General features: G+C 49.1%; 1 protein-coding gene across 3 annotated transcripts in view; it reads right to left on the bottom strand.

Moving 5' to 3' along the window:
- Positions 1-348: 348 nt before the first annotated feature.
- Positions 349-12070, bottom strand: part of AREL1 (apoptosis resistant E3 ubiquitin protein ligase 1) — a 28033-nt gene continuing 16311 nt past the window's right edge. For 2 of the 3 annotated variants that reach the window (XM_074955947.1, XM_074955946.1), the window contains exons 11-20: positions 11678-11799; positions 9717-9792; positions 8807-8916; positions 7925-8104; positions 7644-7769; positions 7289-7418; positions 7150-7208; positions 5058-5147; positions 3887-4062; positions 350-3574 (exon numbers count right to left, since the gene is read on the bottom strand). In XM_074955947.1, coding sequence (XP_074812048.1) covers positions 3472-3574; positions 3887-4062; positions 5058-5147; positions 7150-7208; positions 7289-7418; positions 7644-7769; positions 7925-8104; positions 8807-8916; positions 9717-9792; positions 11678-11799 — 1172 coding nt within the window. In that variant the 3' untranslated portion in view covers positions 350-3471. Of the gene's footprint in view, positions 3575-3886; positions 4063-5057; positions 5148-7149; positions 7209-7288; positions 7419-7643; positions 7770-7924; positions 8105-8806; positions 8917-9716; positions 9793-11677; positions 11800-12070 lie in introns of all 3 variants that reach the window. The other variant, XM_074955948.1, reaches the window with a different exon arrangement.

Raw genomic sequence — 12070 nt, forward strand, 5'->3', positions numbered from 1 at the left:
TAAGCTGACCCTATTATTCATTTGTATAGTAAGTTTACTAAAAATCTCATTTCTGGATTTACCAGAAGATGCTGCAGAATTTCCAGCCTGCTGCCCTAAAGCACCACAGAAGCCAGCTAGTCTTGATGCAGAATTCAGTTCAATTTCCAGGTCCTTGATTTAGTCAGTCCTACCAGAAATCAGTGGGATGGGTGAGATGCCCTGCCCAATCCTGGGGACAGACTTGGTGAGAAACTAGAAGATCTGAAGAGGACTCTTCACCACTAAGGCTAACCAGTTTAGGTCACCTCCGTGCCCCTCAGGAACAACTCCAAACCAAGACAGCATTTTTAAAATATTTTATTTATTATACAAACTATTTACAAAATCCATGGGCTTCCAGAACCTGCTGAACTCCACTTGGAACTTGCCAGCTAGAACTGGGGCCTGGCCTCTCTCTCTTAGTCTCTGGTTTCTAAAACATGCAACATGACTCTCAAATACAGGCAGAGGACAGGCCCTGTGAGGTCCACAGCAGCTCCAGAGAGTGAGGAATCTGTCTGAGATAGTACCATGCATCAAAAACTTTCTACTGAAGCGCCTCAATTAGGTGGGAATATTTAAGGGACCAACTAAAATAAGGAGCCTCTGCAGCAGAAAACATACAGTACAGGTGACCACAGTGCATTCCGTACCTTGCCCCCACACTGGTGTCATTGTAAGGGCAGCATATAAGGTGGATGTGTTGGGAAGAGGAAGGAAGAGATTTAAGGACAAAGAGGCTCTACCACTGAAGTGGTGGAGCCCTGGGGGAAATGGGACCAGCTAACAGCTTATGGAAACAATAAAGAAAGGTTATCAAATAAGAACTAACAGCATCCACCACAGTTCTGACTGCACTTGTGTTGAAAGAAAATCCTTGGCATCTGTATAACTGCAGAGAGGCAAGGGGTGCTGGCTGCCCCGCAGTGAGGATTAGGGAGCTGTTTCAAGCAGATGAAGCTACTCGGTGTTCAGCCTCTCAGTCCTCAATGTGGAAATAGTCCAGCTCTAGAGAAAGAGGGAGAGGATTCCTGAGGAAGATGTCATTGGCAGAATAAGCCTATAACCACAAGGTTCGAAAGCCCCTTGCCAGGCCAAAGAACAAGACATAAGATTGCAATGAGGGAACAGCACCACGCTGCGCCTCCCCAACCAACAGGAGTTGAGCGGAGGAACACCGCCACCTTCTTTTGGTCCCTAGGGAGAGCAGTGAATGGGTGGAACAGTATACAAGAGCCCCATTTACACTGACCATAGAAGCCATCCAAAGTGCAAATAAGTTGGAACCCCAGAAGAGGTCAGAACCTTACAAAAAGGGAGCCTGTTTTAAAAAAGGGACAAATCAGCCACTGCTGAAGTGATCAGTCAGGGATGAAATGCACCAGCTGTTTAGCAGGCTGTCTCCCAGCACTTCAGTGCCTGAGAGGGAATTAACCCACAAGACTGAGAAATCCCAATGAGCCATGACAATGCTTGGAGTTCCAGCTGGGTTGGGCACCACAATGGCTTATACGTCTGTAAAGATGTGATGCACACACTCCCTAAGAATGGTTAAGACACTGCTTTAATAAAAAAGACATTTTTCTATAATGTTTCCCAAGATTCCTAACGTATTTAGTAAGTTGTATTGGATAAGTGAAGAGCCAACTTAAAAGCCATACCACACAAGTCCTGCCCAGTTCAGGGCAGCTCCAGCTCCAGCAGAATGAAGGGACTGAGGGTGATGGCACAATTTTTTGTTTTATCTATTTTTCTAAAATTAGCTCTTGGGAGAGATGCTAGATTGAAATCCCAACCCAGGATCCTGAATCCTCCTCATTCCAGTGACTGCACTCAGCACAGGCAGTGCCGGTTCTTCTCACACACCAACCACTCACCACTGAGCTTCCACTCTTGACCTGAAGAGATGTACTTTAGGGGCAAGTTGGGAGTTCAATTATCTGTTCAGATTTTGGCCTCACTGTTGAAACTGGAAAGATTGCCAGCCAGGATCCCTGACTCCTCACCCCTTTACTTCGCTGGGATGAGAGGAGCTGAGCGGACAGTCAGAGGCAACAGAACCTGGTAGTTATAAATTTGCTGCTCATACTGTCTCCCAAACTGTAATCTGGACAATGTTAGTGCAACATGCCACCTGGTGGGCTACTCAGTGTCTGTCTGGGAGACGCTCCAGTTTCATACCCTGTGTGCTGGAAAGCCAGCAACACTAGAAGGAACAGCAAGGAACAGTGCTCAGGGAGAGAACAGCAGAGGATTGGGAGGAGAGAAGGCCAGCTGCTCTCCAGGCACCAACACCCCTTTGGGAAACACTCTCCTCTTCCTCCAGCATACTTCAGGCAGTGCCTCCTGCTGCCATGTGATAGAGGTAGAAGCCAAGACCCTGTGGAATGTCAGGGGCTGAGGTACTGGATTCTGTCCAATACCATTACCCCAACTGTAATTCTGAAGCCCATTGCACACAGTAGTAGCTGCCTGCTGGCCAGCTGGCCTATCACATACTACATACGTGCCATAAAGGTGAACGTTGGAGAGGCATTTGTGCTCAGCATTGAGGGCTCACACTCTCATACCCATCCCCTCTCCTGAGGAAGGGAAAGGAAGGCAAGGGGTGTGGGACAGCTTCCTGTGTAACTTTAGGACCACCATCAGAAACATTCACTGAAGGAGAATCTCCTCTTCCAGCTTAGTAGCAGAGGCCTGTACCAGCCACTGCCAGTACAGAAGGACGCTCCTGCTGCCAGCCCTTGGCGGAGGTAGTACAGTGTCACTGCCTGGGCCAGCGCTTGTGCTCTAAAGAGAGAGCGTTCCTTTGGGTTGCTCTCTCTAGCAGATGCTGCTCTCCCTCCTCTCCAGCAAGGGCAAGAAATGGCAGCTTCCAGTGCAAGTGAGAGGAAGAGAACTGGAAGCCCTAATGGGTCAGGTACTGAATAGGAAAACAAGCCTGTGCCCTTCTGAGACACGCAATTCAGGGGGAGTTACATAAGCTACAGGGGAGCATCAGCAGAAGGACTTGAGCCAAAGCATGGAAAAGTGTTAAGGCTTCCCACATGCCAGATCTCCAACAGAGCTTCAAGCTGGTCCTCGCCCAAAACAGCTACAGTACTGGCTGCTACATAGACGTCCTCCTGTGCCACACTGCAACTGCTGCTCACGGACTCTCTCCCCTTCCAGAGGGACAAAGGCACAGAGTCCTGGGAAATCCCAGTGCCACACCACCCTGACAAATGTACCACAGTTCTTTTGCCGTACCACTCTGAACTGAGATGGGAGTGAGGGGAGAGTGTGAGGCGAGCTCTTGGTGATGTACTCTGGACACGGAAAGACCACACGACAGTCCTCTTTGCACAGAGTCTGTGCTCTGTCTCCATTGCTCTGTGAAGAGAAGAATGAGCAGTGGACACAAGCTACGCCTTGCCCTGAAGAGCCAGGAAGCTGGGATGGGGAAGGGAATCACAGCATGCCAAAGCCCTCACATCCCTCGCTGATGGCCAGCTGCAGCATCTTGTGCACCTCTTCATAAGAGTCATAAGTCGGGAGGCACAGCTGGTTAAAACTGAAAAAAGAAAAATAATTAATACGCACCACTTGTGCAGTGGGGGAATGCCCACCACAGGCACCTCCAGCTGCTCACTGCCCTTGGGTGAGATGACATGGTGTCCTCCACACGTCTGTCACCCATTATATACAGGCTACCCACCACATGCTTGCTACCAGCAGCTCACAGTTCAGAGGGGCCAACACACCTGGCATGCAGTGTTGGCAGCTCACCACAAGGCATGCCATTAGATGAAGTACTTGCCACTCAGAAGCACATAGTGTAATCCCACACGCATGCTGCAGGGAGTTCAACAGACAGGGCACTCACCAGGTGTGGGCTGTCGGCAAAGTACTATGAGTTGGAGCTGCGATGATTTGGAAAGATGGACAGAGTGCAGCAAACCCTCCCGGAGGCAACTGAGAGGAACCAGTTGTGAACTGCAACAGCCGGGCCAGTTCCTCCTGTGTGAAACTGGAGACCACGGTCCAAAACCACCTCATGACCTGATAGGGACCAGTAATGGCAGAGCCAGGTCAGGGAAGCATAGTCACAAAAGTACAATGGCAGGTTATCAGAAGAAGAGCAGGCAAAATGTCTTGCAAGAAAGTAGCTCTACCAACTGCCACAGCCACCCCTATTATGAGGGCAAACCAGAAAAGGAACAATTGCATAGTCACTTCTCACCAGCCACCTTTACCCCTTGTTGCTACACCCACCTCTATTACGCTAGGAATGTCTCATCCATCTCCCACACCATAGGTGCTCCTCTCTATTGGAAATGCTTAATGGGAAAGCTAATTAAGGTTTAGGATACAAATCATATCTGCTTCTGCACTAGGCTAATCTTTTGCTCTCCCACATCCTCTGGTGCCTTGGCAGGTTGGAAGGGGGAACAGTTCTAGTGTCTGTCACTAATGTAATTTGTTTCCCTCTTGGACACTTTGGCAGTTCCCATCATTTCTCTAGACAGTCTCATGTGCCCCCCTCATCAGGGTGGGATGTGCTCCTGGAATAAGTCCCGGGTCACTTGCTCAGGAATCTCTACTGGCTGCCAACCTTCTACCTCACAATGATATGGATTGAAAAATCCTCAAACCATCCCTGATATATAGGCATATCATCCTGAACATCTTCACTGATGTGATTCCCAACACCAGCATTGGGCCAATGCTGAAATGCCCTTACAGTTGCCTTTTCTTTTCTCAATACAAACGCTGAACTTTCCCCTGCTGCAGCTGCAGTGCCGCCATTCCTCTTCTGCCGTCAGTGGCTTCTGTCCTCTTTGTAAGCTCCCTTTCCAAATGCAAAGTTTGCTCTCCGGTTTCTACACCTCCAGGCCCAGGTCTTGCTTTTCTACTCTGCTCTTCTCCAAGTTCTTTCCAGTTTTTCCTTCTGGAAGCTTCTCCTGCTTTCAGCAGGCAGTCTCCATATGAAGCCCAAGTGACACAGAAGACAGTCAACCCATTTCAGTGGAGGAAGAAGAAAACTTCCCACCTACCTTTTCTCGGAAGTGCCAGGATCCTCCCACCAGCACAGCATGAGCCTTGAAATCACAGACACTGATGTCTCCAGTACCACACATCAGCAACTGAAAGGAAAAAGACCTGCAGTTACAAAAACAGGAGCACAAAGTACCCATGAAGCCAACCATTATTCCGGTTACAATAGTCAGCTTTGTGCCCTTAAGAGGCATGCAGGATGCTCAGAGTGCTGGGCCCAGGACATATGCAAATCTAGTAAGACCTCATGATCTCAATCAAGAGATAGGATGGTATCTCATGCAGTACCAGCTTCTCCTGTTAGATATAAGATAGGCTAAGGGAAGGAAAAAACAGCTGCCAAACCAGGAAATAGGGGCAACACTGAGAGGAGGGGGCTAAGAGCAGTGATGAGCTGCCAAAATATTAACAACCAGTTCACTCCTCACCCCACGAGGGAGTCGTGGCCCGCCCCCGCCCCATCCACCCCCCTCCCCTGACTGCCTCCAGAACCGGGCAGGAGGGTCTCATGGGCCACCGTAGTGAGTGCCCACCCCGCCCCTAAGAGCCAGAGGGACCTGCCGGGGGGGGCAAGGTGGGGAGTCACGGCGGTGCTTACCTGGGGCAGCTCCCAGGAAGCATCTGGCAGGTCCCTCTGGCTCCTAGGGGCGGAGTAGCGTAGCTGGGGGGGAGCAGGGGTAGCGGTCGCTCCCGCCACTGATCACATCAAAAGTGGCACCTTAGGCACCTACGGGGAAAATTGCCCTGCCCCGCGCCTGGCCCCATTCACCTCCAGTCTGCCTCCTCCCCTGAATACACCACCCCGCTCTGCTTCTCCGCCCCCCCATCCCCCAACTTCTCACGAATCAACTGTTCGCACAGGAAGCCTGGGAGGGCTGAGAGGCAAGCGGCGGCTTCGCTCTCAGACCCAGGGAGGCGGAGGTGAGCTGGGGCGCGGAGCGGAGCGGTTCCCCTGTGCACCCCACTCCTCCCCATTACCTGCTGCGGCACGGGCAGCCCTTCTCGCGCCCCCTCACCTGCGCTCCATCTCCGCGGGCCTGAGCGCAAAGCCGCTGCTTGATTCTCAGCCCTCCCAGGCTTCCCGTGCGAACAGCTGATTCGCAGGAAACCGGGGGGGGGGGGGAGAGTGGGGGGGGAGGAGTGGAGAAGCAGAGCAGGGCAGAGCGTAACTCAGGGGCGGAGGCGAGCTGGGGCCAGGCACAGGGTGGGGAGCTGCCGGTGGGTGCTCTGCACCCACCAAATTTTCCCCATGGGTGCTACAGCCCCGGACCACCCACGGAGTCAGCGCCTAAGGGGCCACTTTTGGCCATTTGTTAAATTTAGAAGCCCTTTTAGAACCGGTTGTCCCGCTTCCAAATTTAACAACCGGTTCCAGCGAACCAGCTCCAGCTCACCACTGGCTAAGAGTCCTATGCACCCCATTGCTATCCTAGAATCTTGTCACCTACTGAGCGCACCCTCTTGAAGTACCCTAAATTGATTGGGGTAACAGCTACCCAGAAAACAAGAACTCACGTTTGGCTGCCCAAATGACCACTGTACAAAGCAAAGTACTTGACAGAGTATGCAAAGCGGTGAGTCTCAGAGCTGGAACTAGGATGTGTGCACCAAGGAATCTAGGCTTTGATGTTAAATGGGGAGCAGAGAAATTGATCAGTGCTTCTCTGTTTTGCCCTGGGCTCAATATTATGGTAGAAGAGTGACCTAAAGGAACTGGTCCTGTCCTCTAAATATCATCCCACCTGCCCTAAGCGGCATTCACAGTCTGGCTAGCCTTCCTACTACCCCAGGGGACATTAAGAGCATCTGAACCCATGACTCAAATACCCATTGATTAGGACTATAAACAATAATGATACATTATTATCCCTGAAGCCTGCACATACATGAGAGAAGAAGGATTCCCCCAACACCACTCAGTGCCTTCTCCCTCAGATACATACGCTCACAATGGAGGGAAGGGAAGGAGGGGGGGAAGGTTTTGGGAAGACACACTTTGCAAGTGTTGAGTCTTCCCATCCCCAACCAGCCCTACTTTCTTCTGAAAAGGAGGATCAGTGGGCAGGCAGGCTCAGGATCAGCAGCACCTACCTCAAGCTCATTCTCATCAAAAATAGCTAGGAGGTTTTCAGGAACCAGCTCATTGAGACCTGAAAGACAAGAAGAGAGTAAGTGGCAGTGCCTCCAGAACAGGGAGTTAGAGCCAAGCAGGGAGCACACAGTACCTCACCTTTCAGGAAGTGATCCACCTCTTCTCTAACCTGATTGGCCAGTCTGTATTGGGCAAGCAGATTCAGGTAGATGATCTTATTTTCATTGGTTACTAGGACCTGAGCCCCTCCAGTTACCAGCTCAACCACCTGAAACAAGAGGCCACACAAGGATGTCAGTGTAAGAGTGTGTGAGCATGAGCAGTATCTTCCTTGTAGCATAAACCCCCACCTGAAGAACCTCTCCCTACTCCTACGTTACTGATACTCTTCTTCTGTGGCCACTGCTGCAGGGACATCCCACACAATTCCCAGCCTCTCCTACTACAGATGAAAGGAGTGGAGACTGTCCCACCCTCACCCACCACCTCTCACCTTCTCCAGCTGCCCCAATTTGTTGTATTTCTCCTCAGCGAAGACGAGCTCCATCTCACTCACATCATTGTTCAATATGAAACAAACCTTGGATTTATAGAATTCTGGGTCATCTGTTTCAAAATACTGAGGAAGAAAGGTAGATGAGGTACAGCGGGTGGAGAGAGAGAGAGAGAGATTTAACATACACTGTTGAGCAGGAATTCTGGGTCTGCTGGGAGCAAGCTCACATTCAGTTTCACTTCAACCTGGGCTTAGCACAGAAAGCTGTGTGGCCTTACCTTGTAATGCATTCGCAGTCCTATGATCTGAGCCAGAAAGGATCTGGTGAAACGAGCTCGCACCAGCTGCTTGTAAGCTCCTCCCAGAGATGACTCATAGAGACACTTCCCAACCAGGCGGCCTGCAAACTCATACACCTTCAGCCGTAGATGTGGGGGCCGGTCAGGGTTGGGATGCACCTGCAAAGGAGGGGGATCAGAATTACTACAGTATCAGCCATAGTTAACAGAAGTTACAGCAATGACCCCAACTGGCATTCATATTGCACACCGCATCCAACAAGATGCCCTCACAGCCCTTGAACTACACCCTAAATCTGAACATAGATTCATAGCTTTTAAGGCCAGAAGGGATCATTACAATCACATTTCTAGTCTGACCTCCTTCATAACATGGACCATAGATTTGGCCCAGTGCTTAAGGTAAAGCTGTTGTGGGTCTCAGGAATGACACTCGGAGAGCGCAGCAGCAGAGATTAAAAACCAGAATCCAGCCAGCAGAGACACAACATGAGCCACATGCATTGTCCCAAAAATTTGCCTTCCACTCCATGACAGGAGGAAGGGATTCTAATAGGCAGACAGACTGCATCTTGTGCCCAATAAGGCCTTCTTAGGTAGTGCCAACCCCAGTTCCTGAAAGCCTTGACTTCCCTGTTAGTGGTGTACCTTGCTGGCTTATGAGCCAGTGCTCTTAACTCTGCAACGTGGTGGGACATCCAAGCAAGAATTTGGAGACAATTTAGGAGGATTTGGGGCAGGCCTGCCAGCAGCCGGGGAAAGCAGGCAGGCACGGAGGCTGTTTTGATGTGTTTGATGCTTAGCTGACAGCATGCCTACATGTCAAGTTCTGTCCACCGAAGTAGGAAGGTAAGGACTCACCAGTGCCTGGTTGTTGTCACTGAAGCGGGTAAAGAGCTGATTGGTGGTGTTAAATAAAGCCTTACAGATCAGCTCAAACCACTCTCTGCGGGGGCCTCCCCAGTCCAGAGCTACAAGATAAAATAAGTCCAAAACCAGTCAGCTCTGGGCCACATCCAGCTCTCTTCCATTTCTTCTTCCCACCCAGAGCTGCCAGAAAAACAGAATAATCTCTCTGGCTAGAGCATCATTATCTCTAAGTCACTGTGATGGGTAGAGCATTGCCTCTGGGAATGGGATCACAGGAAAATAAGTACAGAGATGGCCGTTCACTTAATTTTCCTATAACTGCTCATATCAGACTCCTGAATGATTTTCCATTCGCTCGGACCTGTGGTTTCACATCCATTAAGTGAGCATGAAATGCAGGAGATTCATTTTCACACATTTAAATACACAAGTGACTGGTGAAACCTCTCTATCCACCACGTTCACATCCCCTTCTCCACCCAGGTGACCAATATCAAACCAGCCACTATTTACATGTGACACAATGGGAAGCCCAGCTGCAAAGAAGAAAGGATGATCTTGTAATGAAGGCACTGAACGGGGACTCAAGAATAATGTGTTCTGATACCAACTCAGCCACACATGCAAATGTATGGCCTTGGGTAAGTCACTTAGTCTCTGTGCCTCACATCTCCATCTGTAAAATGGGGATAATAATACTTCCCTACCTCACAGGGGGTTGGGAGGCTAAATTCATTAATGTTTGTTCAAAACTACAGGGATGGAGGCCATAGAAGGATCTAGACACAGATGGACATGTTGCAAGGCAGCCAGAATTCCAGACCAGCAAGTGACTCTCAGTATGCTCCTGGCACACCCTCCTCAAGCCCATAAAAGTTTCTGCTGGAGCAAGTTCCCTTACCTTCTTCATCCTGGAAAACCACTTCAAAGTTTTTGCTCCAGTCGGAAATGGAAAAATTCCGTGTTGCTTTCAGAGACTGAGAGAGTGAAAGGAAAAGCATTAGCAGCAGCGGCCACTGCCCAGGGCTCAGCATCCATGCATGGAGGACTTAAGTAAAGCAGAATGGGAGGGGCCCAGTGTAGTAATCTGAATACAGGATGGGGAGCCAGAAACTAATCTTAGGCAGGTCACTTTCCTTTCAGTCTAAACCATAGTTGTGTTCTCCATTACAGAATTTAAGAGAAAAGTTCCCCACATCTGACAGCTCCTGGTCTCAAGACCAAGACAAAGTTTGCTCAATAGCAACAGCCTAAGCATTGCCCATTCACAGCACTTCCCCCAAAACTGCCCCCTCTCCTACCCAGAGGCAGCAACTCAATAGAGTTTATTAAACCGTCTGTAGCTAGGAGCAACTTTTGTAAAGAAGTCTTAGTTCTCTCTGGCCCATCTGTCCAGTTTAGAAAACAGCCCCTCAGAAAGAATGTAGAAGAAAGAAGCCTAGGGAGAAGTTGCCGGTTTACATTTACCTGTTACAGCATGATTTACTTTAACAAAATCTTTCAAGTGACTGGAAATATGTAGGCCCACATTCCTGATCCCAATTAAAGATCTAAGTGCAAAACCTGTACCCGAAAGAACCCTGAAAGCAACAGTAAGCTCAGACTTAGTTGATCATTAAATAAATTGGAGCATCATGCTAGCCCCTGATTAGTGCTTATTTCTCTGGTTGCATTTGCCATGTGTGTTGTCCTCATTTTTCAAGTGTTTACATTTCTCACCCCCACATTTAATTTTTTTGATCTTATCTGCCTGCAATGCTACAGCTAATGGCTCTGCAGCAATTTCCAAGATAACAGGGTACAGAGGGAGTCTCTGAAAATGCTTTTAGGAATTAAAAATGGTTTGGATAATGAATCAGTACCTGAAGCCTCAGTGCATATAATGTACAGCCTGTCCAATCTGCAGAAAATATTCCCAAATCTAAATTTACCAACTATATCAAAGAGAATCTCAACCAGTCCTCCCTCCCCCACAACTGGTCTTTTCCATTTCTGTCACAATTCTGTCCCAAAACACACATGGCATCACAAGTCATGGCAACTGATAGTTCTATTGCATCTAATTTAGAAGGTCATTTAAGGACTATAACAGGTGAGTTTGAGTCAAGTCTCACTGCTAATGCTCTGCAGAACACTTCACAAACAGAGTGAGCCAGTGCTCTGGGGCTGTTATTGCCACAGTTCCACATTCTTTGGCTTGGTCTATCCTAACAGACATGACAGTAATTCTCAGAGTATCTAAGGTGGGTTCCCATTTTTCAAGGATTAGTAAGCATCTGATATAGGACAACGATCAGGATTTTCTTATATTTTTCTAAAGAACTGTGCAAGGAAACAACAGTGCCAGGCCATGGCCTCCTCCCTGCTCAGAGAATCACTGGCTCTTACCGTTTAAGGGGGAGGTACACAGCTTCCCATAAGCAGGAACAGTTACCAAACCCAAACAAAGCACACTGGACAAAGGCAGTATTCGGGGCTCTTTCTACCACACACAAACCAACTGCCCCTCTAACCTGGACATTGCTACTGCCATACCAGGAGAGATCAACTGTCCCTGAGTCCTAGCAACTATCAGTGACTGATGCCAGAGGTTTAAGAAGAAGGTATAAGGCTTTCAGCATATATCTAATTATGTAACACTATCAAATGGGAAATTTTTTTTTGCTTCCCTTCCCAAAGCTGGTGATCAGTTTATCTCCTGGAGCTAGAGGCTCAAAATTGTCATTGTTCCCGCAGTTGGTGTCAACTTGGATTTCACTAGAGAGTAACTGAGTGGCAACGAAAGGTGCAGGGATGGGTCCTGGGCACAAGTGGGAACAGCCTATTGTCCCCCCAGGTGCCAATTGTCACAAGCTCACTCACAGATTCCAGCAGGCCGTGGCGGCTGACCTTCAGTGTAACCTTGGAGTGAGGTCTCTTCATATGCACTTGACGCAGCTCCCGCTGGAAGAAGTTCACTTTGTCCTGAAAAGTCTCTGAGCCTCCTGAAACAGTGATCTTATTATGATTGCATCTGAGCTGCCAACACCTCACGTATCAGGATGGGGTCCCCATCCCAATTTGATTAGGACTGCTCTATAATCAGAGTGATCTGCCATGGAAGGCAGGGACAGCATAACTCCCAGGGGACAGTTTGTGGTTTAGTCTCTCAGACATCCAGCCACTCATGGAGATGCCTTCAGAGGAATGACAGAAAAGCCTGCTGAGCATGAGAAGCCAGCGACAATGAAATCCTTCATTGGAAGTGTTATCAGA

Source organism: Natator depressus, chromosome 6, assembly GCF_965152275.1.
Source record: "Natator depressus isolate rNatDep1 chromosome 6, rNatDep2.hap1, whole genome shotgun sequence".
NCBI classification, from domain to species: Eukaryota; Metazoa; Chordata; order Testudines; family Cheloniidae; genus Natator; species Natator depressus.